The sequence below is a fragment of the Hylobates moloch genome, unplaced genomic scaffold, assembly GCF_009828535.3.
Source record: "Hylobates moloch isolate HMO894 unplaced genomic scaffold, HMol_V3 SCAFFOLD_23, whole genome shotgun sequence".
In the NCBI taxonomy this organism is placed as follows: Eukaryota; Metazoa; Chordata; class Mammalia; order Primates; family Hylobatidae; genus Hylobates; species Hylobates moloch.
Window position 1 is genome coordinate 38,579,416 of NW_026652298.1, and position 27,695 is coordinate 38,607,110.

General features: G+C 51.2%; 2 protein-coding genes across 5 annotated transcripts in view; one reads left to right on the forward strand and one right to left on the reverse strand.

The window, feature by feature from the left end:
- Positions 1–6,406, reverse strand: part of LOC131380669 (uncharacterized) — a 45,812-nt gene extending 39,406 nt beyond the window's left edge. Inside the window, exon 1 of the mRNA XM_058433938.1 lies at positions 5,894–6,406. Coding sequence (XP_058289921.1) covers positions 5,894–6,406 — 513 coding nt within the window. The remainder of the gene's footprint in view (positions 1–5,893) is intronic.
- The window catches only part of SLX4 (SLX4 structure-specific endonuclease subunit), a 29,047-nt gene continuing 7,649 nt past the window's right edge, over positions 6,298–27,695 (forward strand). For 2 of the 4 annotated variants that reach the window (XM_032145456.2, XM_032145458.2), the window contains exons 1-12: positions 6,298–6,336; positions 8,330–9,461; positions 11,193–11,417; positions 13,875–14,064; positions 14,990–15,202; positions 18,175–18,371; positions 18,473–18,789; positions 19,796–20,036; positions 20,496–20,584; positions 21,594–21,740; positions 23,308–23,474; positions 24,865–27,182. In XM_032145456.2, coding sequence (XP_032001347.1) covers positions 8,927–9,461; positions 11,193–11,417; positions 13,875–14,064; positions 14,990–15,202; positions 18,175–18,371; positions 18,473–18,789; positions 19,796–20,036; positions 20,496–20,584; positions 21,594–21,740; positions 23,308–23,474; positions 24,865–27,182 — 4,639 coding nt within the window. In that variant the 5' untranslated portion in view covers positions 6,298–6,336; positions 8,330–8,926. The other 2 variants (XM_032145457.2, XM_032145460.2) reach the window with 2 other exon arrangements.

Below are 27,695 nucleotides of genomic sequence, written 5' to 3' on the forward strand. Positions count from 1 at the left end.
GGGTGGGGGGAGACATAAACATTCAGACAGCAGCATAGATTCTTATCAGGTATACCATTAACAAGTATCTCCCATTCTGTGGGTTGTCTTCTCATTTTCTTGATAGTGTACTTTTACACACACAAGTTTTTAATCTCGATGAAATCCAATTCATTATTTTTTGGTGTTTCTGCTTCTAGTATCATATCTAGAGTCTACTGCCAACTCCAAGGTTATAAAGATTAACTCTTGTATTTTTTTTTTTTTTTTTGAGATGGAGTTTCGCTCTTGTCGACCAGGCTGGAGCACAGTGGCGCGATCTCAGCTCACCGCAACCTCCGCCTCCCGGGTTCAAACGATTCTCCTGCCTCAGCCTCCCGAGTAGCTGGGATTACAGGCACACGTCACCACGCCCGGCTAATTTTGTATTTTTAGTAAAGACAGGGTTTCTCCATGGTGGTCAGGCTGGTCTCAAACTCCTGACCTCTGGTGATGCCAAAAGTGCTGGGATTACAGGGGTGAGCCACCACGCCCGGCCTACCCTTTTATTATTCTAAGAGTTTTATAGTTTTCACTCTAACATTGGGTCTTTGATCCATTCTGAGTTAATATTTGTACGTGGTATGAGGTAAGGGTCTAACTTCATTCTTTTGCATGTGATAAATCCTGTTATCCCAGCTCCATTTGTGGAAGACACTACTCTTTCACCATTGACTAGTCTTGGCATCCTTGACAAAATCAATTGCTCATAAATGTAAGGGTTTATTTCTAGACTCTCAATTCTCTTCCACTGACAGTACCACACAGTCTTGATTACTATAGCTTGTAATAAGTTTTGATATAAGGAAGTACATTCTTGAAAAAGAACAAAGAGGCTATTTGCGTTTTGGGTATTAGGAGCCCCGTGCAATTACACATGAATTTATTTATTTATTTATTTAATTCATTTATTTATTTGAGACAGAGTCTCACTCTATCACCCAGGCTGGAGTGCAGTGTTGTGATCTTGGATCACTGCAACCTCCATCTCCTTTTATTTGAGACAGTCTCACTCTGTTACTCAGGCTGGAGTGCAGTGTTGTGATCTTAGATCACTGCAACCTCCATCTCCTGGGTTCAGGGGATTCTCCTGCCTCAGCCTTCCAAGTAGCTGGGATTACACGCACCTGCCACCACGCCCAGCTAATTTTTATGTTTTTAGTAGACACGGGGTTTCACCATGTTGGCCAGGCTGGTCTAGAACTCCTGACCTCAAGTGATCTGCCTGACTCGGACTCCCAAAATGCTGGGATTATAGGCGTGAGCCACCGCACCCAGCCAATTCCATATGAATTTTAACATCAGTTTTTCCACTTGTGCAAAAAAATTAAAAGGTTGTTGGGATTTTGATAGGGATTATGGTGGTAGATGCTTTGGGGGAGTTTTGCTGTCTTAAAGCTCCCTTAAATTTGTCTAGCATAACATACAGAGCAAAATCACACAAAGGCAGTAGTGGCAGGCAGCACACTGACAGAAATGCAGTGTAACTCATCTCGAATAACTTTTGTATACTTACACATGTAAAAACAGTTATTTCCTCTCCTGATTTCACCAATTTTAGCAGTCTAGAAAATGTGACTATACAATAGTAAACAAAAGTTAACATGACCAAAGAACTGAGGAGACAATTCTTTCCTTGTTCAATCTGCCATCTCCCCAACCCCTGTCAAGATAAAGGAGAGGGCCGGGCGCGGTGGCTCACGCTTGTAATCCCAGCACTTTGGGAGGCCGAGGCAGGCGGATCATGAGGTCAGGAGATCGAGACCACGGTGAAACCCCGTCTCTACTGCAAATACAAAAAAATTAGCTGGGCGCGGTGGCGGGCGCCTGTAGTCTCAGCTACTCGGAGAGGCTGAGGCAGGAGAATGGCGTAAACCCGGGAGGCGGAGCTTGCAGTGAGCTGAGACTGCGCCACTGCACTCCAGCCTGGGCGACAGAGCGAGACTCCGTCTCAAAAAAAAAAAAAAAAAAGATAAAGGAGAGGGAGGTGGACAGGTTATGGCTTTACAATTTATAATCAAACCACAGACCTGGGATAAGGGCCCTTCAGTTCATCCTCCGAACTGTTTAAAACATTAACTTGGTGGAAGATGCCAGAAGCTTTCAAAAAGGAAATATTCCAGGAGGGTGAGGAGGTTATAATCACAGCATCTTCAACCTTTGCCTTTTTCCCCTGAACCCAAAAATTACCGACTCCTATGAACTGGAAAAACAGCACATCTATTTGGAATAACACAATTTTTTCATGTAGTTCTGCATCCATTTTCTCTTTCAGATAAACCCTGTAAAGTTTACCAAACACAAGGACTGTCTGCACCTTTTAGTATCTTAACATCTTCTTTCATCTCCCTGGTTGTTCTGACAGTGCAGTGGGTTTCCGCCTCAAATGCTGACAGGGAACATACAATACTGTTCCTACTGAAATAACATCCATCTAGTAACACTGTTTCTGAACACTGCCCCTCAACTTAGTCATACTGGGTGACTTCTAAGAGCATGAACCCCAGGGCTTCTGCTGGAGTAACAATCACAATAGAGTCCAGGACAAGGCGGCTCCCATTGTTCACCTTGGGCCCAAAGAAGCAGCTGCCCCAGTTCTGTATGGCTTTGTTCCTTGAAGGGAGGAATTATGTATAATTGGAAATCCCATGCACCACTCTGACCCAGCTCTTGCCATCTCTCTTATACTTAGCCTACAGTGTTTGTTCAGTTGGTGCTGGTTAAATGCAGTGCTTCTCAATCTAGAGACCATCAGAATCATCTGTGAAACTTACAAAAGACACAGGTTGAAAGATTTATTCAGTAGGCCTAAGAGTAGTGTCTCAGCCTTTCCAATTAAAAAAAAAAATTCCACAGGTAATTCAGTTGAGAATCTCAGGTTTAAGAAAACTCTCTTTTCTAAACCACACTTCAACTAATTTATTTTATGTAAATAAATAATATAGCCAGATTTGGGGTTGGGGAAGGGAGGTAGAAAAGACTTTCTTCACCAGGACTCTAAGAGATTTAAATCCTAAATAGGAAACAGGCACTTCATTTTCAGTCTGACTGGAAAACAGTAATTTCTACCATTACAACTATCCTTCGTATCATCCCAGCCATGTCCATGTTTATTAGCTGTTTAAAAAAATTTTCTGTATCATATGATATTTTGAAATCTTAAAAATCTTGCTGGCAGGGAGACTGCTTCTCCAAGGGCTAATTCCTCAAGATAGTAAACAACTTACTTGGGAGCATGCCTCTCACAGGCAAGTCAACGTCCCCGTTTACCTAACTCTCACACACCAAGCCACTATTTCTCCTGCCCTAAATCATCCATGGCCAGGTACCAAGCAACTAGAGACCACCCGAAGGCAAAGCCTGATGGAATTATTTAAATTATCCAATCCTAAAATGTTTACTCCGCCCTGACTTGCTATTCCTAAGGAACCCCATAAAGGCTCTGGCCTAGACTTTCCCCTTGTTCCTATTTCTTCCTCCTAACCAAAAGCTGATGCCTCCCCTGTGGCTCTGAACGTGGTGGCATGCCTCCTTTTCTTGAGAAATTTAAGTAAGAAATTACTTCAGGCCAGGCGCGGTGGCTCACACCAGTAATCCCAGCCCTTTGGGAGGTCCAGGCAGGAAGATCGCCTGAAGTCAGGAGTTCAAGACCAGCCTGGCCAACATGGTGACGCCCCGTCTCTACCAAAAATACAAAAAATGACGCTGGGTGCGGTGGCTCACGCCAGTAATCCCAGCACTCTGGGAGGCCGAGGCGGGCAGATCACGAAGTCAGGAAATCGAGCATCCTGGCTAATATGGTGAAACCCGTCTCTACTAAAAATACAAAAAATTAGCCAGGTGTGGTGGCGGGCACCTGTAGTCCCAGGTATTCGGAAGACTGCGGCAGGAGAATGGCGTGAACCTGGGAGGCAGAGCTTGCAATAAGCCGAGATCACACCACTGCATTCCAGCCTGGGCGACAGAGCGAGATTTTGTCTAAAAAAACAAAAAAAATTAGCCAGGTGCGGTTGCGGGTGCCGTAATCCCAGCTACTCGGGAGACTGAGGCAGGAGAATCGCTTGAACCAGGGAGGTGGAGGTTGCACACACCACTGCACTCCAGCCTGGGCAACAAGAGCCAAACTTCATCGAAAACGAAGCAAGGAAGAGAAGTAAGGAAAGAGAAATTATTTCAACAGCAATGGCCTCTCCATGTCGTCACTCAGTCTCCTCTATAAATTCAAGTCCCAAGACACCCTGCCCTACCCATGCCTCTGGGCTGCTTATCATTCTTGTTCTGTCTACTTTATCCAATTGGAAACCACATTACAAACTAACTTAGATTTCCAAGCCAAAGAGCAAGTAAACACCTCCTAAATCCTTCTTCAAGGAAAACCTCTTGGAAGGTCTTGAAGCTCAACATTCAGAATTAAACGTAGTCTTACCCAGTAATTCCACTCCTAGAACACAAAAACTTGTGTTATGAACACGAATGTTCATAGCAGCATTATTTCTAACAGCCAAAAAGTAAAAACATCCATATGCCCATCACCTGATAAATGGATAAACAAAACATGGTCTATCCAAACACGTGATTATGCAGCCATGAAAAGGCATGAAGTACTGATTCATGCTACATGGATGAAATCTTGAAAACATGCTTAATAAAAGCCCAGCAGAAAAAGCCAAGTATCACATCATTCCATTTACATAAAATGTACTGAATACGCAAAACCACAGAGACAGAAAGCCGATTAGTGATTGCCAGGGGATGGGGTCGGGGGAATTGCGGAGTGACTACTAATGGGTACGGCAGGTTCGATTTGGGGTTTTAAAACGTTCTGGAATTAGCGGCGATGGCTGCAAATCCTGTGAACGTACTGAAAACCACTGAATGTACACCTCAAGTGTGCATTTTATGATATTTTATCTTTGAAAAAAACATATCGTTTGCCCTGCAAACTGATTCCTTTACACTTCTCCTGTGTTCATTACTTCAGTGACTGGAGGCACACTACTCAGATGTTAAGGCCAGAAACCCGCAAATCGTTAACAATTGGGTCTTGACTATGCTCGTTATTTCTCCATTCTTTTCGCTCCACTTCCTAATTCCGGCCGCTCTCACTTTTCATCTAGATTATGTAATAGCCTCCTAATGGGGGTTCTGGCCTCATCTATTTTCACTGTAATTAGGCCTTTAAAAACAAAATCTTACTCCAGGCGTGGTGGCTCACGCCTGTAATCTGAGCGCTTTGGGAGGCCGAGGCGGGAGGATCTCTTGGGGCCAGGGTTCGAGACCAGCCTGGGCAACATAGTGAAACCAACCCGCCCATCTCTACTTTAAAAAAAAAGTCGGGAGCGGTGGCTCACGCCTGTAATCCCAGCACTTTGGGAGGCCGAGGCGGGCGGATCACCTGAGGTCAGGAGTTGGAGACCAGCCTGGGCAACAGAGTGAAACCCAGTCTCTACTAAAAACACAAAAATTAGCCGGGCGTGGTGACGGGCGCCTGTAATCCCAGCTGCTTGGGAAGGTGAGGCACAAGAATCGCTCGAACCCGGGAGACACAGGTTGCAGTGAGCCAAGATAGCGCCACTGCACCCCAGCCTGGGCAACAAGAGCAAAACTCCGTCTCAAAAAACAAACAACAAAAAACCTTCAATGGCTAACGATGACCCCAAGTTGAAGCTCAAAGCCTTAATATGATGTGTAAAGTCCCTCAAATGCCAAGTCGTGGCAAACCTCTGCCACCTTTCCCTCAGGCCCTGGCTGCCTTCACGCTAGTCCTGCAGAAGAGCTCGGACATCCGCCCCAGGCCGCTGCAGCGCGGTATAATCCCCTCTTCACGTAGCTAACCCTCCCCGACCTCCAGGCCTCGACTCTCACGCCACCCCACCTGAGAAGAAGCTTCCAGGGCTCCCAGGCCAGATTTGCTGCCTCTCCCGGTCCCCCTCACCCTGTCCACTCTCCGCTCCACAGGCAGGTATGCCCAGAGGGGGCCGCCATTGTATCCGCGAACATTTCCTGAGCGAGCTGGAGAGGAACCAGACTTTATCTCAAAGCTGCCACCGTGCCCTAAACTCGCCCTTTTTCTCAACAACTCATACACTCCACCTGAAGCAAGCGCCGCTTCCGCCTGGCCCCGCCTCCTGCCGACCGGAAGCGCTGGCCGCCACGGGCCCGCGCCCTGCGCCGCAGAGGAAGACGGGAAGCGAGGCGGCCGCACCACCGCACGCGCCCGCTCTGCGCCTGCGCGCAGGCAATTCTCCGAGGGGGCGCGGGCGGCGCATGCGCAGGCGCGCGAGTCTCCGTTAAGAAGGTGCCGCGGCGGCGCCGGAGGTAGGAGGAGCCGGGCTGTGGGGCTGGGAGTCTGCACCCGGGAGGCGGAGGTCCTGTCATTTCGGGCCATTCTCGCTTTCCTAAGGGAGAGGAGCCTTTGTCGCCCGTCTCCCTCGCTGGCTCCGTGGCCTCGGCAGGCCCGCAGCCCCGACGGAGAGGCAGGAGCCGCGCTCGGGTGGAGAGGGGCCGGGGCCCGCCTGGAGGGAGGAGGGTGGCGGATCCGGATCCCTACGGTGGTCTCGGTCCGGGTCAGTCCGGGGATCGGGGTTCTCCGTCTCACTTTAGAGCCGTTAGAGTCTTTGGCAGCCCTTTTCCCAGACGGGGAGCCCCTCAGCCCCTTTTCGTAGGTCGCCGGGTTGGGGGAAGCGGGAGGGTCCGCCCCTTACGGATCCATTCATTCATCCCGCGCCTGCTGTGAGCCGTGCGCTGCGGTAGGTACGAAGCGAGGACGCACAAGTCCCCTTCCCTCTGGAAACCTGCAGGCTTGCAGGATCCGTTATGTCATTCAGTAAATCTTGATTGGGCACCTATAGGAGGAGATAGACTGTTGTGAGGTTCCTATCAGCAGAGATGCGGAGATCAACACAGTTGTGGAGGGTGGAATTTGTTCCAGCCGCTCCCCGCATCCAACAAGATAAAATTCACTTTGCCTAGCCTGACCTTCCAGGCCCTTGTGAGCCGATCCTTGCCTCTCCCCGCAGCCTTTTCTCCTACACCTTTCTCTGTACTCCCATTATACCGAACTCTTTGCAATTCATGAATTCAACAAGTAGTTGTGGAGCACTTATTTCAAGTCAGGCACCGGATCAGCCAAAGAGGTTGCAAAGTAAAATAGATGGGTCTCTACCCTCCTGAAGTGTTGAGCTTAATGGGGGACGGATAATAAGCCGATGAATAAAAATACAAGAGCGGATAGTTTGGAACCACACTTCCTAGGTTTGATCCCAGCCCTGCCACTTTGAAAGCTGTTCCTGAACTGGCTTTGAGCCAGTTCCTTATTCTGCTTGAGCGTGTTTTCTTGCCTTAAAGAGAGGATGACAAGAGATTCCACCATATAGGCTTCTTGTAAGGATTAAATAAGTTTGACTTGAAAAGCAATTGGAACAGTGCTTGGCACACAGTAAGCATTCAATAGATATTATCTGTTTCATATGATTATAACCGATGACAGATGCCACTGTGAAAACAGTGGACGATGATAGGGATTAACGGGGATGGAGAGGGTCCATAAAGGATTAGAGGACACTTCTCTAAGGGGAAGACACAGAAGAGAATGAGCCAGCCATACAAAATAGATTCTAGGTAGGAGTATTTTCAGTTCTGGAAAACAAAATGATTAATTAGATTCCTTGGACAGTGGAGATTGCATTATTGTATTTGAAAGGAATAACTTTCTGCCATTGGGTCATTCAGTTTTGATTTGTGAACCCCACTTAGCTGTGCACCAAAGTAAATAACCATGCCCACAAGGCCCAACCTTTGCATAGAGGCGACATTCTAGTTATCCAGGTTTGGAGAGCCTTGCTGGGTTGAGAAGATAAGGAAAAGTGACCTTTTCTCTCCTGAGTGTTCATGAGAATATAATTTCTCTTTCTGTCTCTTATGTTGCAGTATTTACAGAAAGAGCCTCTTTAACAGCCAGGGGTCTTAGATCAGTGTAGGTGATAGTTTTACTAGATTTGGGGATCATCCTGTTTCTGTGGTGACTGCCTTTCATGGGGTTTGCTCCCTAAATTTCAGTTAGGAAAACACTCTCCCAAGATGCACATATTTTAATACCTGTGGAAGAACATGCTTTGACAGGTTTCTAGATCCTTCTGTCACGATGTCTGATAAGACGGTTAGACCATGTTAACCAGGCTGGACTGAGTATTTGACAGTATTATTACTCTGAAGACTTTTCCCTCATCCCACATGCCCTTGTCCCTCCCTGGAAGAACTGGCATAAAATGACAATGTCTGATTACACTTACATGCTTTTGGTTTTCCACAGATGTGAAATTAAGTGAACCATATATGTTTCATCATCGTGGAGATCTTGGAGAATTATCTGAGCACCAGGTTCATATGTATTCGATCTCAGAGGCATCTATTGGACAACAAAACACTCTTTCGATTGTGAACTTTATTTATTATTATTATTTTTTGAGACAGAGAGTTTTGCCCTTGTTGCCCAGGTTAGAGTGCAGTGGCACGATCTCGGCTCACTGCAATCTCCGCCTCCCAGGTTCAAGGGATTCTCTTGCCTCTGCCTTCCGAGTAGCTAGGATTACAGGCGTCTGCTACCACGACTGGCCAATTTTTTGTATTTTCAGTTGAAACGAGGTTTCACCGTATTGGCCAGGCTGGTCTTGAGCTTCTGACCTCAGGTGATCCACCCCCCTCGTCCTCCAAAAGTGCTGGGATTACAAGTGTGAGCCACCACACCTGGCCCAGTTGTGTACTTTAACAGAGGTAAGCTTTAAACATGTTTAACCACAGGCCCAATTTGAACAAAGATACTTCAATCATTATAGAGAGGAAAACAGTACTTTTCGTTCAATTGTGCAAACTCTCCAAGTATCTAATAGAGAAGTAGAGAGGAACCCTAATGAAACTGAGTGTGAATGAGACTCAGCTAGGCTTCTACTTGGGTTTACTTTCTCATCTGTCTGCACGTCCCGGGATTGACCCTTGCTCCTCTGAAGACCAGCCTGAAAGCCTTAAAACTGGTCAGATGATGGATGAGTCTGATGAGGACTTTAAAGAACTCTGCGCTAGCTTTTTCCAAAGGGTGAAAAAACATGGAATCAAGGAAGTGTCAGGAGAAAGGAAAACACAAAAGGCCGCCTCAGACGGCACTCAGGTAAGAAGCAAATTGAAACGGACCAAACAAACTGCTACCAAGACCAAAACCCTTCAAGGCCCTGCAGAGAAGAAACTTCCATCTGGCAGCCAGGCCTCTAAGACGAAAAAGCAAGGGGTAACCAAATGGCAAGCAAGTGAACCGGCCCTCTCTGTGAATGGGGATGGGAGTGTGCTTGCCTCTGCTCCAGATCAGCCTGTGCTCTGGGAAACAGCACAAAACACCCAGACGGGTAACTGGCAAGAACCGTCGCCAAAGCCTTCCAGAGAGAAAACCAGAGGTAATTTGTACTGTTTTACACCAGGGGCTGGGAAAGCTTCCCGGAAAGGGCCAGATCATAAATATTTTGGCTTTGTAGGCCATACAAACTCTGTCACAACTACTTAACTCTGCTCTCATAGTGAGAAAGCAGGCGTGGACAATATGTAAATGAACAGGCATGGCCATATGCCAGTAAAACTTTATTTACAAAAATAGGCAGCCAGCCACATGACCGTAGTTTGCTAACTTTTGGTTTATTTTTATTTATTTATTTATTTTTAAATTTTTAAGCTTAAAAAAAGCTTAGAGCTGGAGGTCTCACTATGTTGCCCAGGCTGTTCTTGAACTCCTGTGCTCAAGCAATCCTCGTGCCTCAGCCTCTCAAAGTGCTGGGATTACAGGCGTAAGCCACTGTGCCCTGCTGACTCCTGGTTTAAACAACGGTCAAGAAAAATATAACCCCTGTGAATTTCTCACATGATTATGTTTGGAGTCCTCTGCTCTTTCAGAATTTCCAATGAAATTCTGTTATATGATTGACATGAGTTACACAAACAACACAATAATGCTGCTTCTCTTGTTTTCTTGAATTTATTCCAAAGTGGGTAAGTTGGACTGGGCCGGCCAATTTGGATAGGCTGCTGAGAGGGCTGCATGAGGGTGCTGTGTGGGTTCAAGTCCCAGGAGAATCTTCAGGTTCTTTCTTTCTCTCTCTGAAGACCTTTTAATCTTTTCATTTGTTATTGTTATTGATTTTATTTACTTACTTAGTTTTTAGAGACAGGATCTTGGTCTGTCACCCAGGCTGGAGTGCAGTGGCGCTATCATAGCTCACTGCAGCCTTGACCTCCCAGGTTCAAGCAGTCCTCCCTGCCTCAGCCTCCCGAGTAGCTGGGACCACATGCACCCACCACTGTGCCTGGATAATGTTTTAACCGTTTAAAGCAGTTTTCTTGCCCTGCTGCCCTTGGTATACTGAGCTATATGCCTAGTACACATTCTTCATGCAAAACTGAAAACTAGCCTTGCATATATAATACACCATGGGCTCTCTGAGCTCCTGAGTTCTGTTTCTAAATTTCCCTTGCCCTCACCTCCTGATCTTAATAACCTCTCAGTAGAGTGGTGGTAGCGTCTCAGGTCGCAGAGACTACTGGAAGGCATCAGCAGTGTTGCCTCATCAACTTTACTGGTCTCTCCTGCTCTTTGCCAGTCGGATGAAATCTATGCATGGTTCCCCCAAACCACGTATCCATGCACACACCTGCAAAACTGGCACACAACTTCATGGGGTTCATGGATCCCCATCTGTGGATCCCAAGTTAAAGAAGACCTGATCTAGGACATAAACCTTTGTCATTAATATTTCTTTAATAATAGCTATTGGGGTCTAATTGATATTCCATAAAACTCACCCTTTAAAAGGGTATGGTTCAGTGGTTTTTAGTATATTCACAGAGTTGTCCAACCACTGCCACTACCTAACTTTAGAACAGTTTTATCATCCTAAAAATAAACCCCGTGCTCATTAGCAGTCACATCCCATTCCCCTCCTGTTATCGATATTTATGTCTATATTGCCATAAACAAAGAGGTTACCAACAAGCAACCAGTCCTCTTCACATTTGTGAGTCAAACCTAAACCGTTGATAAAGGACTCTTGAAACTTGCGTCTAACCTGTATCTGGTAGAAAAGTCTTTTATTTCTCCAGCTACAACAGATGGTTGTGAATATTTTCCTCCTTGCCAGAGAAAGTGCCCAACAGCGACTCCCAGCCTCCTCCTTCCTGTTTGACAACAGCAGTGCCAAGTCCCTCCAAACCCCGCACAGCACAATTGGTCCTACAGCGAATGCAGCAGTTCAAGAGAGCAGACCCCGAGCGTCTGAGACACGCTTCAGAAGAGTGCTCCCTCGAGGCTGCACGGGAAGAAAATGTCCCAAAGGATCCTCAAGAGGAGATGATGGCGGGGAATGGTATGATGAGCGTGTTTCTGTCTTCCACACAGAGATAAGTTAATATAACTCTGAGGAAGGGAGGCGGGAAGGAATCAGCATTTGTTGAGTTTCTTCTGTGGACAGGCTCTCTGCTTGATGTTTTATCTTTGTCACTTCACTGGATCTAGCCAGAGAATGAAGAGTCTCTGGGGTCCTTTCCCACTTAGCTTCTTTAATAAGGTATCGCTTTTTTTTTTTTTTTTTTTTTTTTGAGACAGAGCCTTGCTCTGTCACCCAGGCTGCAGTGCAGTGACATGATCTCAGCTCACTGCAACCTCCGCCTCCCAGGTTCAAGCAATTATCTTGCCCCAGCCACTGGGATTACAGACGTGTGCCACCACACCTGGCCAATTTTTATATTTTTAATAGAGACAGGGTTTCGCCAAATTGGGCAGGCTGGTCTTGAACTCCTGACCTCAAGTGATCTGCCTACCTCAGCTCCCGAAAGTGCTGGGATTACAGGTGTGAACCACCGCACCCAGCCCTATGACACTGAGTTTTTGAAGAGGCTAGGCTAATTGTATTATAATATTTCCCACTTTCTGGATTTGTTTATTTCTTTATGGGATCGTTAACTCCTTCCTCTAACCCTTGGGTTGCCCCACTCTGAGTAGATTAGAGGCTCATTGGCTCCAGGTGAGACAGGGTGGCGGCAGTGCCCCATTGCTGCTGTGTACTTGGTGTGGCAGTAGCCCAATAAGCATAATAATGCCAGGTGCTCCTGTTCTCCATCCTCAAAACGATATGGATTCTCATCTCTGATGAAAATATACAAAAGGAAGCCGGGCGAGGTGGCTCAAGCCTGTAATCCCAGCACTTTGGGAGGCTGAGGCGGGCGGATCACGAGGTCAGGAGATCGAGACCATCCTGGCTAACACGGTGAAACCCCGTCTCTACTAAAAACACACAAAAAAATTAGCCGGGCGTATTGGCGGGCGCCTGTATTCCCAGCTACTCGGGAGGCTGAGGCAGGAGAATGGCATGAACCCAGGAGGTGGAGGTTGCGGTGAGCCGAGATCGCGCCACTGCACTCCAGCCTGGGGGACAGAGAAAGACTCCGTCTCAAAAAAAAAAAAAAAAAAGAAAATATACAAAAGGAAAAGAAATAGGAAGAAACCATTATTGGCGGACCTACCGCTAAGTATGCAGGATCTTGGCATTGCATTGCAGATTTCACTGCAGTAGCACGGAGGAGTCTCAGGCCGCCCCAGGGTCCACAGTAGGCAGTGATTTGATGTCCTGCCAAGGCATCAGTCCTGGATGCACACGTGAGGTGCAGAGGAGGCACCCAGCTGGTGTGAGCTCCGCCCCTGCCCAGCATTTGACTCAGTTCTCTCTGTATCTTCACATCACACCCAGCAAGTGCTCAGAAAGAGATAAACCATTGCTTTGTTAAGAAACCAAACCAGGCTGGACGCAGTGGCTCACGCCTGTAATTCCAGCACTTTGGGGAGGCCAAGGCGGGCAGATCACCTGAGGTCAGGAATTCAGGACCACCCTGGCCAACATGGTGAAGCCCTATCTGTACTAAAAATTAGCCCGGCGTGGTGGTAGGCACCTGTAATCCCAGCTACTCAGGAGGCTGAGGCAGGAGAATCACTTGGACCCGGGAGGCAGAGGTTGCAGTGAGCTGAGATCGCGTCGTTGCACTCCAGCCTGGGGACAGAGTGTGAGACTCCATATCAAAACAAAACAAAACAGGGCACCAAAATGAAGGTGTGCTGTTTTGCTGGCCTCGGTGGCAGGCGCTGGTAGGCCACAGCCATCAAGAACTTAGGGATTTATGAGGCGTTCAAGGCATATCCCTTGTGAGTGACAGGGGTCTGCTCCAGCAATATCAGATGGGCCACCCTGGGAGCCATCTCAAGACCAGAATCAGTCCATTCTTGGGTTTGATGCTAAGTAAGAGATGTTGCCTTTTAATCGCCAAAGGTTCACTGTGCCCTGGTTTTATTATGGGTAGTAAAAGGTCAGCAGGAAAGGTTGAGTTTTGAAGAGAACATCCAGCTTTGTTGGAATATGAGCCTTGTGAACCTGCAGTGCCCGAGGTAGCCAACTTCAGCAGAAGTGGGAAAGTTTAGGTCCTTACTACTCAGAGCGGTCCTGTGGTGCCAGCATCACCAAGCCTGGGGGCTGCTAGAAATGCGGAGAGTCTCAGGCTGCACCTGGACCCCTTGAATTTGAATCTGAGTGTCGACAAGCTTCCCAGGTAGTGCATATCCATGTTAAAGTTGGAGATGCCTGTTCCAGGAGCGCTGATTAGTGCCCAGTCTCAGTGGACAGTGCCTGAGTCACCAGCCTGCAGAGTGGAGCTGGGTTCTGGTCTCTTTGTGCTCCACCTGCTCCCCATGGTATGCAGGAGCTGACCGAGCAGAGGTCTGAGGGTGAGCTTGTCTTTGGAGTTTATTCTCACGGATCTTTGGTGCTTCTCCACAGTGTATGGGCTTGGGCCCCCTGCCCCAGAGAGCAACGCTGCGGTGGCCTTGACCCTGCAGCAGGAGTTTGCACGGGTAGGAGCATCGGCACATGATGATAGCCTGGAGGAAAAGGGTTTGTTCTTCTGCCAGATTTGTCAAAAGAACCTCTCAGCCATGAACGTGACCCGAAGGGAACAGCATGTGAACAGGTGGGGGCAGCTTGGGCCGTCGCCTCTCCCATGTACATGACCAGAATCCCCAGGCACCCCAGGGCTGGAGTGTGGATCTCCACACCTTACCGTGACAACAGCACCTCGGCTTTGTTGTCAACCTACCCTTTTTAAAAATAACTTTGTTGAGATATAATTCACAGAACATACAGTTCACCCATTTAAACTGAACAAATCACTACTTTTGGGATATTCACACAGTTGGGCAACTGTCACCACAATCACTTCTGGATTATTTTCATCACCCCCAGAAGAATCCCCACACCCATTGGCAGCCACTCCCTATTGCCCTTCTCTCCCCTGACAACCACTAATCAGCTTTCTGTCTGGATGGATTTGCCGATTCTGAAATTGCACAGTTGTCCTTTTGTGTCTGCCTTCTTTGCCTTAATACGTTGTTTTTGAGGTTCATCCATGTCGTAGCATAAAGCAGGCTTCGTTCCTTTGTATGGCTGAGCAGTATCTCATTGTATGGATAGACTGTGTTTTTCCCATTCTTAGATGAGGAATATGACCATGGTTTATCCTTTCATCCACTGGCGGACATCTGGAGCATTTCTACCCTTTGGGATTGTGGATAGAGCTGCTGTGAACATGGGTTTCATGTATTTGTTTGGGTACCTGCTTTCAGTTCTTTGGGGTCTCTACTTAGGAGTGGAATTTCTAAGTCATCATGTAACTGCATTTAATCTTTCCTTGCTTTCTTTAGCCAACTCTGCTAACAGATACCTAAGTGTAGTGTCTAGGGGCTGACTGCCAGGAGACGGAGCCAGGCTGTGTGGAGGGGATTGGCTTTGAGGAACTTGCTTTGACCACAGCACGTCCATGTTGACCTGGACCCACATTTGCTCCAATCCACATTCCCAGGGAGGGTGGTTCTCCTGTATTGACTATTTTCCTTCAGGTGCTTGGATGAAGCTGAAAAGACACTAAGACCTTCCGTGCCTCAGATCCCTGAGTGCCCGATTTGTGGGAAACCGTTTCTTACCTTAAAGAGCAGAACCAGTCACTTGAAGCAATGTGCTGTGAAGATGGAGGTTGGCCCCCAGCTCCTGCTACAGGCTGTGCGGCTGCAGACAGCACAGCCTGAGGGGAGCAGCAGCCCGCCGGTGTCCAGGTAAGACGACAAAAAGGAAGAAAACCAAGCCAAATAATGCTGTGTGCACTCAGGACTTTTTCTACTTAAAAAAGCTTTTTATGGGCTGGGCACAGTAGTTCACACCTGTAATCGCAGCACTTTGGGAGGCCGAGGTGGGCAGATCACCTGAGGTCAGGAGTTCGATACCAGCCTGGCCAATATGGTAAAATCTCGTCTCTACTAAAAATACAAAAATCAGCTGGGCATGGTGGCGCATGCCTGTAGTCCCAGCTACTTGGGAGGCTGAGGCAGGAGAATCACTTGAACCCAGAAGGTAGAGGTTGCAGTGAACCAAGATTGCACCACTGCACTCCAGCCTGGACAGAGTGAGACCCTGTCTCAAAAAAAAAAAAAAAAAAAAGCTTTTTATGGTGTTGGAGGGAAAAAGAGCCCTCTTTGATTCTGGAAATGAAACACTTAGGGTGGAAATCGGGCACAGTCTAGAAAAGGGTGAGGAGGGGACAGAATCTGCATTCTGGAAGGCTCTGGACCTGTCCCTTTAGGTGGGTGCAGAAATGATCATCGCACTGTTTTCCTCAAGGTCCTTCCTGAGTTTTCAATCCCATGATCCCACAGTCGGTACCCTCTAATGCAAGGGTCCCCAACCCCCCGGCCTCGGACCAGTACCGGTCTGTGGCCTGTTAGGAACCTGGCCACACAGCAGGATGTGAGCAGCGGGCAGGCAAGCTTTACTGCCTGAGCTCTGCCTCCTGTCAGATCAGTGGTGGCATTAGACTCACAGGAACACAAACCCTATTGTGAGCCGCGCATGCATGGAATGAGCTCTCCTTATGAGAATCGAAAGCCTGATGATCTGAGGTGGAATGCTTTGATGCTGAAACCATTCCCCCCACTCCTGTCCCATGGAAAAATTGTCTTCCATGAAACCAGTTCCTGGTACCAAAAGGTTGGGGACTACTGCTTTACCACACCTAAGAATTTGGTAGTCACTTTACTCCATCCATTTCGTTGTTGGACGGCATGGTTTCCACCTCAGCATAGTCCAGTTTTCACACTGTTAACATAAGGTTATTCAGCACAGTTCAAAGAGTTGGTGATTGGCCAGGCACGATAGCTTACACCTGTAATCCGAATACTTTGGGAGGCCAGGGCGGAAGGATCACTTGAGCCCAGGAGTTCAAGACCAGCCTGGACTACATAGCAAGACCCATCACTACAAAAAATTCTAAAATTAGCTGGTTGTGGTGCTGCACACCTGTAGTCCCAGCTACTTGGGAGGCTGAGGCGGAAAGATCGCTTGAGCCTGGGAGGCCAATGTTGCAATGAGCTGTGATTGCACCACTGCACTCCAGGGCAAGAACCTGTCTTCATAAAACAAACAAACAAAAACAACAACAAAGTTGGTGAAACAGAAGTGTAGGACCCTATTTTTAAAAAATCTTGCATGAATTAATGCTTAAAAGTTAAAATGAGTTGCCTTGCTCACAGCCAGGAAACAAGTCCTCAGCATGCAAACCACAGCCACACAAGTGCCAGAGGGCTGGCCCTGCTCCACGCTGCCCTGCTGCTGAGGACGCTAGAGCTGACACCAGGTTCATAGTGAACAAAGGCAACTTGGACCTTTGACTCCTCCAGGTTTCAGACCGCTGTCAGGAGCAAAGGGAAGGCCAAAGGCGATGGCTGTTTGTCCCTCCCACTGCTTTGCACACAGGTTATGGCCAGCCGGGCTGGGTCGGGGCTGAGATGGCAGAGGGGATTCTCTTGGCGGGGGAGCCCACCTATATTTAGCACCTCCACACCAGCATGGCAGGGGTGCAAGCCTTGAGGCCGTAGAATAGACGTCATCTAAGCCATTGCTTCTTTCTTGGCAGGACCACACCAAAAGCACCTGCGCAGGTAAAGTATATCTGCCTTTAGAATACCTCCAAGTACTGAAACTAGATGTATGTGGATCCCTTTAGAAGGTTGTTAGAGTAGAAAACTATAGGAGCTGGGTGCCCTCATGGGGTCTTTGAACCCCTCCCTCCCCAAAGGCCAAGCCTGTGGTCATCAGAACGCATGCCCCGGCCAGACTGCCTCATACTCTTTCCCCACAGCCCAAACCTGGCCTGCTGGGGAGTGAGGAGGGGACAGAGTCTGTGTTCCCTTCACAGAGGCAGGGTCCCAGGCTGCCCAGGCAGCTCCTTTCCCTCTGGGAGGCTGTGGTTATCCACGTTCCTGGGAAGGTGAACTTGAGCCATCCCTGGCACCGTGGAGAGCACGAGCTTTTGCAAAAGCCAGAGGCATGGCTGCATTGCAGGGAAGGTGGGCCCGGTTTGTGCTAAGTTCCTTTGTCACCTCTGCCCTCCTCCTTCTTGCCCAGCTTGTTGGGAGTCACCCAGGCAGCCTAGGTTCTCTCCAGCCAGAAACTCCTGTTCATTTCCTCCAAACCAAATGAGCTGCTGCCCGTTGAAAGTGCAGAGTCCCGGGGCGGCTGGTATAATGTTGACCATTGGCAGCCTAAGGTGGGAAGCCCTTCCTTCTGGCCATGGGCAGAGGCACTGCCGTGGAGCCCTTGCAGGAGGGAAAGGATCCCTTTCTGCCGGTGTGGCCAGGACCGTGCAAGGAGCATCGGAAGTATTGATGGGTGAAGGTGGTAGGAGTCCAGGGAGCCTGCTCAGAGCCATCGATTGCTGACTCTATTGGACGTGCTTGGCCACATGAGGATGTGCAGGTACCACAGATGGCTCCGTACATCTGCCATGAGCCTGCTGGACAGCAGCACGTGAAGGAACCCAGACCCTCCTGTGCCTGGGCCATGTTGAACTTTTGGCCTGGGATTGAATGAGTTCACACAAGGCAGTGGAAGTGGGGGACGCATCTGCCTGGCAGGTCCACATCCGTCACTTTTCTCTCAGGCCCAGCCCTCTCCAGGCCGGTGTCACCAACCTGAGAAGCGTGCACTCCTGTAGCCCCAGTAACTCTTCTCTTTGGCTATTTTCTATCTTCAGTGATCACGGTGGAGGTCTGAAACGGAGAGGACCTACCAGCAAGAAGGAGCCACGGAAGAGGCGGAAGGTAGACGAGGCACCGTCCGAGGACCTGCTGGTGGCCGTGGCTCTGTCCCGGTCGGAGATAGAGCCGTGTGTGGCTGCGCCAGCGCTCAGGCTGGAAAATGCCTTTTCTGAGAGGATGAGACCAAAAGCAGGTTTGTGTGGCCAGAACAGTGACCCTGGGAGAGACCACCAGCAGGTCCCGGGTGAGTGGACCTACTCCACCGTTGATGGTGTCGCTTTTGTTTCTCTCTAGAGAAGAAAAGTCGCAAGAAGAAACCCCCGGTGTCCCCCCCATTGTTGTTAGTCCAGGACTCTGAAACCACAGGCCGACAGATAGAGGACCGTGTGGCTCTGCTCCTTTCTGAGGAAGTGGAATTATCTAGCACACCACCACTTCCTGCCAGCAGGATTTTAAAGGAAGGGTGGGAAAGAGCGGGCCAGTGTCCTCCTCCACCTGAACGCAAGCAGAGCTTTCTGTGGGAGGGCAGCGCACTGACTGGGGCCTGGGCCATGGAGGCCTTCTACACGGCCAGGCTGGTCCCTCCTCTCGTGCCCCAGCGGCCTGCCCAGGTGAGTCCCTCCCCTCAGGCACATGGGATAGGCTTTTGGGGGAGGCTGGCGGTCCCAGAACTGCAACACTGGGTACCCACAGCCAGGTGATGGAAAGTCCAGGAAGGAAAGGCAGGGGCGGGAGGAGGCCAGAGGGGCACTTGGTGGCTGCAGCTTTCTTCTCTGTCCAGCAACTACATGGTACTCTGGGTAGGATCAGGGAGGACCCTTGGTGTCCACCAGAGTGTGTTCCTGGAGTTTGCTGCAAATGCAGAGTCCCGGCCGGGTGCAGTGGCTCACGCCTGTAATCCCAGCACTTTGGGAGGCTGAGGTGGGCAGATCACGAGGTCAGGAGTTCAAGACCAGCCTGGCTAATATGGTGAAACCCCATCTCTACTAAGAATACAAAAATTAGCCGGGCGTGGTGGCACACACCTGTAATCCCAGTTACTTGGGAGACTGAGGCAGAAGAATCACTTGAACTGGGAGGCGGAATTTGCAGTAAGCCGAGATCGTGCCATTACACTCCAGCCTAGGCAACAAAGCGAGACTCTGTCTTAAACAAAACAAAACAAAACAACAACAACAACAAAAAACAAGAGTCCCAGGGCAGCTGGCGAAATGCCTCAGACGGAGCCCGGACACCTGCATTCGAAACACACACTCCAGACAGTCCTGCAGCAAGTAGCCCTGGAGTCGGTACGCACCGGCCTGAGGCGGCTTGGAGGACTTCAGGAGGGTGGCAGGCCTGGGCTCCCCTGGCCTCTGACAAGCCTTTGTGCAAACAGATGCCACAGGCCTGGCCTTGGCTGTGACGGAGGAGGAGCATGTTGACATGAGTGCTGGGGAGAAGCATCCCGGGACTGTTCCAGTCTGTGGCTGGAGCCCTGGGGACGGTCCGTCCCCACAGCCCACATCCTGCTCTGTAGTTTTAGGTCCAGCCGTGCATACCACATGTGATGGCTTCTGCAATGTGTGTGTCAATGACAATAACCACATGGTCACTCTGCTTACTGGCTTCTTTCAGGGCCTCATGCAGGAGCCTGTGCCGCCACTGGTGCCACCTGAGCACTCAGAGCCGGGCGAGCGAAGGTCACCCGCTCTCCACGGCACCCCCACTGCAGGCTGTGGCTCCAGGGGGCCGTCACCTTCGGCCAGTCAGAGGGAGCACCAGGCCCTGCAGGACCTCGTGGACCTGGCGAGGGAGGGACTGAGCGCCAGCCCGTGGCCTGGCAGTGGGGGCCTGGCTGGCTCGGAAGGGACTGCAGGTGAGATGCTGGGTGGGACTCTAGGGCCAGCCCTGCCCTCCTGGGCCTCCCCTCCCCGCGGCTGAGGCTGCCGTGGACTGGCTCTTGTGCTGCTGTGATGGCAGCTCTGACCTGGTGGGAGAACACACAGCCTCTGGGCGCTTTCATTTTTTCTCAAAGGTCGATGTGGCGTAGACAACTCTGTCATGATTTTCCTTGCACTTTAACCAAAGACAGAGCTGTCTGCCCATAGCGAGGGAATCCTCTGGGTGAACAGTCTGTTTTGCTGTTCTCTTATCTCCCTGGTGGGGTGGTGGTGAGACAGGGTGTGCGGGTTTGCTTTGCGTGAAGGTGTCCTCGGATAGCAAGCGCCTTCTGAGGCACCGCAGGGGCTGCCTCAGCCTGTGGTCAATGCTGTCTTCTTGGTGGTGGACGTGGCTGGGCTGTGACATTCCTTTAACCTGTGAATCCTCCACTCAGGGTTGGACGTGGTGCCCGGCGGCCTTCCTTTGACTGGGTTTGTGGTGCCGTCGCAGGACAAGCACCCGGACAGGGGCGGCCGCACCTCGGTAAGGACTGGCTCTGGCCCGCGCTCTGTGGTCCCGGCCATCCCGCTTGCCACATGTGTGGTGGGGTTGGCTCAGCGCTGGCCTCTGGCCCCCAACGCAAGTGCAGTGGCCTCTCAAGACCTCTGCTTTCCAGAAGGCTGCCACATCCTGTCTTCCATGAGCAGAGCCACGGACCCACAGCCGCCCCACCGCCCCTCTGGGGGCTCTGCCACGAGGCTTCTGCCTTTTCTGTCTGTGACTCCTTGGGGCACCTCGGGGTTGAGGCCCCAGAGCCTGCCCTGTCCCGGGTCCCAGGAGTGTAGAGGGACCACAGTTTCTCAGCGTGGCTGCCCCATCCAGGCACGCTCTGCTCGTTCCTCAGTAGTTGCAAGCTCGCCAAGGGCTTGCTCTCCCTCCCCTCTGTGCAGGTCCTGGGCTGGGCTCCAGAGCACAGCTGAGCAGCCTGGCCTGGCCTCCCTGTCAGTGCGCTGTCTGGGGAAGAACCGGGGTGGGAACTGGCTTTTCCCTAGAGTGGACCTCCTCCCATTTGTATGTCAGTGTCAACCAAGCACTTCATGCCAAGGCCAGCCTAGGGACATCATCACAGACTGGACCCGGCTGTCCTCTTGGCCAGGTCCCCAAGCTGCTTGGACTCAGGGTGCTTGTCCGTCACAGGGGATGGGTGCACCTCCTCAAAGCCCAGGTATCCTGCAGCCTGGCTCACTCAGTGCGGGAGTTGCCAGCGCTGTGAGTTCACATCTAGCCCCATGTCTGGCCTCTCCACGGGCGCTGGGAACCCACTGGCAAGAGCCAGAGGAACAAGCTAGTGCTTTGCTCTTCTGTGCTACTCAGGGCCTTAGGGTCACTCAGAGGTTGAGCCCATCGTGGGAAGCGTTTCGGAGAGGAAAGGAGAACGCAGGTCCTGGCTCCTGGCCCACCCTAGCGCCACCTCCATGTGCGGAGCTTCTCACTGCCCAGGTAGCGGAGCAGGGGTGGGGAGGTGACAGCTCTTCCTCTCCTCCCGCTTCAGCTCTCCCTCGGGCTGCTGGTTGCTGACTTTGGCGCCATGGTCAATAACCCACACCTGAGTGACATCCAGTTCCAGACGGACAGCGGGGAGGTGCTTTATGCCCACAAGTTCGTGCTTTATGCCCGATGCCCACTCCTCATCCAGTATGTAAGTACGCAGGCTGCTGTGTGCCCTCCTTTCCTCTCTCTCCCTCTCTTCTCCTGCCTTTCTCCAACCAGGCCTCCCCATGTTTCAGGTGCCCTTTCCACACCCCCAATCTCCCTCACTTCCTGCCCACCATGTTCTCACCTTCTCCCTCCCACCCATCCCTTCCTCTAATACGTGGAGAAGAGATAAAGACCCACACTTGAGGTTAGGAGTGGGCGTGAAGGGTGGCCTCACAACTGGGAAACATCAGCGTTTTCATTCTGTTGAATGAAAATCCATTGTTGGGCCGGGCGCGGTGGCTCACGCCTGTAATTCCAGCACTTTGGGAGGCCGAGGTGGGCGGATCACAAGGTCAGGAGATCGAGACCATCCTAACACAGTGAAACCCGTCTCTGCTAAAAATACAAAAAAATCAGCCAGGCGTGGTGGCGGGCGCCTCTAGTCCCAGCTACTCGGGAGGCTGAGGCAGGAGAATGGCGTGAACCCTGGAGGTGGAGCTTGCAGTGAGCCGAGATGGCGCCACTGCACTCCAGCCTGGGCGACATGTCTCAAAAACAAAACAAAACAAAAAGAAAATCCATTGTTTCCCAATATTGTTTTCTCTATTTGCATAATTACAAAGGCTCATAATTGATCCCCTCAGGGATGAGTTGCTGATGAACCTTCTGCTTTCTAACTTGAAAGCATTTGACTTGAGTGTGGGCAGGAACTCAGGGAGCTATTCTCAGTCTCTGTCAAAGTTCTGGAGCCCAGATGTGTCTATCAGGAGGACTCTAACTGGGTCCTGGAATATCCAGTCCCAATACGATTTGACAAAAGAGGAGTGTTAGGCCTCACTTGTAAAATTATTGGCCAAAAATCTGCATAAACAGTGGCTAATGCTTTTCCCGGGGCATGGAGCTGCTTATAAGACTAGGGACCGGGCATGGCGGCTCATGCCTGAGATCCCTGTACTTTGGGAGACTAAGGTGGGAGGATCGCTTGAGGCCAGGAGTTCAAGACCAGCCTGAACAACATAGTGAGAGCCCATCTCTACAAAATAATTTAAAAATTAGCCTAGAGGCTGGGCGCAGTGGCTCACGCCAGTAATCCCAGCACTTTGGGAGGCCAAGGAGGGTGGATCACCTGAGGTCAGGAGTTCAAGACCAGCCTGGCCAACATAGTGAAACCTTGTCTCTACTGAAACTGTAAAAAATTAGCCGGGCATGGTGGTGGGCGGCTGCAATCCCAGCTACTCGGGAGGCTGAGGCAGGAGAATCGCTGGAACCCAGGAGTTGGAGGTTGCAATGAGTCAAGATCTCACCACCGTACTCCAGCCTGGGCAACAGAGAGAAATTCCAACTCAAAATAATAAAATTAATTAAAATTTAAAATTAGCCTAGGAGTTCAAGGCTGCAGTAAGCCATGATCACACCACTGCACTCTAGCCTGGGTCACAAGGGGAGACACTGTCTCTAAAAAGAAAAATAAAAAGACTAGTGACTTGCAGGACACCCCAGACCGTCTGCTTTGCTCCAGGTTACAACTGTCTGATCGGTAAACCCTCTGTGTTGCATTTCACCTTCAGGTGAACAGTGAAGGCTTCTCCGCTGTAGAGGACGGGGTTCTGACCCAGCGTGTCCTGCTGGGTGACGTGAGCACGGAGGCCGCCCGCACGTTCCTGCACTATCTCTACACCGCGGACACTGGCCTTCCTCCTGGCCTTAGCTCTGAGCTGAGCTCCCTGGCCCACAGGTCTGTATTGCTCCCCAGCTTTTGAAATTAACTGACGAGGACTGGCAGGTTGACAGCTCTGGAGGGTTGTGCTGCAGAGGGCTCGGGGCTGAGGCCAAGAGAACTAACAGTCCTGTTGATACCTTTTAATCCCAAGTTCATGACCAGTGATGACCCTGTGGAACAGGGTGTGTTAGGCGAAAGTCAGGCCAGAACAGACACTTGCAGGGGTGCCGAGCACTGGATCAGGAGGACTCTATCGAGTCCCGTGGTTTTTAACCCCCTAGGTGTGATAAGAGAATGGCTCTTGGCTACAGCGCCCCCCAAACACTGCTGCTCAGTGACTGTTCCACTGCTAGACCTGCACAACGGCAGGTCCTTTCCGGAGTCCCATAAAACGGGCATGGAGAGAACGCTTAGGCTGCATCCCAGATGCCGCAGCTCTCCCAGCTTGTCCAGCCCGCATCTTAGGAGAGAGGCAGCAGCTCAGAGGGACAAGTGTTGTGCCTCCAGACAGGGCCTGGGCTGCTGATCCAAGCCTGCATCCTCCCTCTGCTGCTTTCTTAGGAAAGGAACAGCTCAGCCTCTGGAGTGGGACATACACTGACTAGGCCACAGAGCCTTCAGGCAGGTGGCTGGGTGGCTTGTCCGTTGGCCCGGGCTGACGCAAGGACTTGGTGTGCTGTGGGTTGTGTCTGATGCCATGTCTTTTCATTTATTTTTTATTTTTTGGAGAGACGGAGTGTCGCTATGTTTCCCAGGCTGTTCTTGAACTCCTGACCTCAAGCAATCCTCCTGCCTTCGCCTCCCAAAGTGCTGGGTTTATGGGCATGAGCCACCATGCATGACCTTTTTTATCCTTTTAGAGACAGAGTCTCTTGCTGTTGCCCAAGCTGGATTGCAGTGGCATGATCACAGCTCACTGTAGCTTTGAACTCCTAGGCTAATTTTTACATTTTTTTGTAAAGATGGAGACTTTCTATGTTGTCCAGGCTGATCTCAAACCCCCGGCCTTGAGTGATCCTCGGTTTCCCAAAGTGCTGGAATTTCAGACATGAGCCACAATGCCTGGCCCTGATGCCATATCTTGAGAGCCCCTGAGGCAGCACAGCCTCCCCAGTTTTGTAGCTCTGCCAATCCCTGTTACCCTACATTCAGCCCGACACACCGCTTTATGTCTGCACCTGTGGTTAGCAAGCCCTGCTTTAAGTGTTGTCAGTCTCTGGTTTCTGGAACTAAGTGGCCTGGGTGTTTCTGGCAAGGAGTGTGGGCGCTGTCTTCAAAGGAAGCAGGGCCTGGGTCATGGTCATTCCTCCTGGTGAAGACTCTGCTCTGGTCCGCCACCCCATTGGGGCACCCGGAGCCCATCTCCACGCAGAGGGGTGATGACCGTCGGTGTTTCGTGTTGCAGGTTTGGCGTGAGCGAGCTCGTTCACCTGTGTGAACAGGTGCCTATTGCCACGGACTCAGAGGGCAAACCGTGGGAGGAGAAGGAAGCAGAGAATTGCGAAAGCAGGGCCGAGAATTTCCAGGAGCTCTTGAGGTCAATGTGGGCAGATGAAGAGGAGGAAGCGGAGACTTTGTTGAAATCCAAGGACCACGAAGAAGATCAAGAAAACGTGAATGAAGCAGAAATGGAAGAAATTTATGAATTTGCAGCTACTCAGCGAAAGCTGCTCCAGGAAGAAAGGGCAGCGGGTGCCGGCCAGGACGCTGACTGGCTGGAGGGTGGCAGTCCGGTTTCTGGGCAGCTCCTAGCAAGTGTCCAGGTGCAGAAACAGTGGGACAAGGTGGAGGAGATGGAGCCGTTGGAGCCAGGAAGAGATGAGGCCGCCACCACCTGGGAGAAGGTGGGACAGTGCGCTCTCCCGCCACCCCAGGGCCAGCACTCAGGGGCACAGGGAGCAGTGGCCCCTGAGCAGGAGGCGCCAGAGGAGGCGCTTGGCCATTCCAGCTGCTCCAGCCCTTCCAGGGACTGCCGGGCAGAGAGAAAAGAAGGCTCCCTTCCGCACTCAGATGATGCCGGTGACTACGAGCAGCTCTTCTCATCAACTCAGGGAGAGATCTCAGAGCCGTCCCAAATAACAGGTGGGCCTGAGGAACAAAGTGGCGCTGTCAGGGAAAGGGGGCTGGAGGTTTCTCATCGCCTGGCTCCCTGGCAGGCGTCTCTACCGCACCCGTGCTGCTTCCTATTGGGGCCTCCCCAGGGCAGGAGTCCCCGCGGGTCTCATCACCCTCATCACACAAGTGGGTCGTCCCTGTCGACACCCCCGTCCCGCGGCGGAACTTCACAGGTGGGCTCTCCAACCTTGCTGTCTCCAGCTGTGCCATCAAAGCAGGAAAGGGACAGGAGCATCCTCACGCTGTCTAAAGAGCCAGGGCACCAGAAAGGCAAAGAGCGTCGGTCCGTGCTGGAGTGCAGAAATAAGGGGGTCCTGATGTTCCCAGAAAAATCTCTGTCCATTGACCTAACCCAGTCAAATCCTGAGCATTCGAGCTCCATATCTCAGAAGTCTTCATCCAAACTGAACAAAGAAGATGAGGTCATCCTCTTACTGGACTCGGATGAGGAGCTGGAGCTAGAACAAACCAAAGTGAAGTCCATTTCTAGTGATCCTCACGAAGAAAGGAAAGCTCTAGAAATTAGCCCTCGGTCCTGTGAGCTGTTTTCCGTCATTGATGTTGATGCAGATCAGGAACCTTCCCAGAGCCCACCAAGAAGGGAAGCTGTGCTGCAGCAGGAGGATGAGGGGGCACTGCCGGAGAATCGGGGCTCTTTGGGCAGCAGAGGGGCTCCCTGGCTGTTCTGTGACCGTGAGAGCAGCCCCAGCGAGGCCAGCACCACAGACACCTCATGGCTGGTGCCCGCCACCCCGCTAGCCAGCAGAAGCCGCGACTGTTCTTCCCAGACCCAAATCAGCAGCCTCAGGAGTGGGCTGGCCGTGGAGGCGGTGACTCAGCACATGCCCAGGGCCTCGGTAGGAAACAGGGAAGGGAACGAAGCCGCACAGAAGTTTTCTGTCATCAGGCCCCAGACACCACCGCCCCAGACACCGTCCTCATGCCTCACTCCTGTCTCTCCAAGAACTTCTGACGGCAGAAGGCAAGGCCACAGAAGCCCTTCCCGTCCCCACCCTGGGGGCCACCCGCACTCCTCTCCGCTGGCTCCACATCCCATCTCAGGGGACCGCGCCCACTTCAGCAGGGGATTCCTGAAACACTCGCCACCTGGGCCAAGCTTCCTGAACCAGACCACAGCAAGTGAAGTGGTGGAAGTCGGAGACAGTGACGATGAGCAGGAGGTGGCCTCCCATCAGGCCAACAGCAGCCCCCCACTGGACAGTGACCCCCCAATTCCAACTGACGACTGCTGCTGGCACATGGAGCCCCTCTCACCAATTCCCATTGACCACTGGAACCTGGAGAAGACCGGCCCCCTGAGCACCAGCAGCCCCAGCCGCAGGATGAAGGAGGCCACCGACAGCTATGACCGTCGCTCCCCGGGACTCCTGGACACCACCCCCATCCGAGGAAGCTGCGCTACCCAGAGGAAATTGCAAGAGAAGTCCTCGGGCACGGGCTCCCCCGGGAACAGCAGGCCGAGCTTTCTGAATTCGGCTCTGTGGGACGTTTGGGACGGGGAAGAGCAGAGGCCTCCAGAGACCCCTACTCCGGCCCAGATGCTCAGCGCCGGTGGAGCTCAGAAGCCCGAAGGGTTAGAGACCCCCAGTGAGTAGCCAGGAGAGCTGGGGAAGGGGACTGTCTTTGTTACTATTTCACACTAAGAGGGTGGGGAGATCAGTCATGAGACCCGGGGGCTGCCCTCTGAATGAATGCCTGCTGACCTGAGGCACGACACTTCCGCTGCCTTCCAGACTCCCCTCCACAGTGGAGGAGAGCTGGGCTGGCTCTCATGCTACACTTGTAAGTCAGTGTTTCCCAAACTTGCCTGGATCCAGTGCTCACCGGGGCAAGTGTTAAAAATCCACATCCGTGGACCCTTCTCCAGAACACAGAGCCGGCACCTCCAAAGGCCACAACTCATTCAGCAAGTATCGGCATGCCTTAAGATTGGACCAGGGTGGTTCTCCAAAATGTTCACCGTAGATTGGCTGCAGGACCCAGCAATTCCACTTTTACCTGCATATCCAAAAGAATTAAAAACAGGGACTCAGACATGCATGTTCATAGAAGCGCTATTCACAATCGCCAAAAGCTGGAAGCAACCCAAATGCCCGTCAG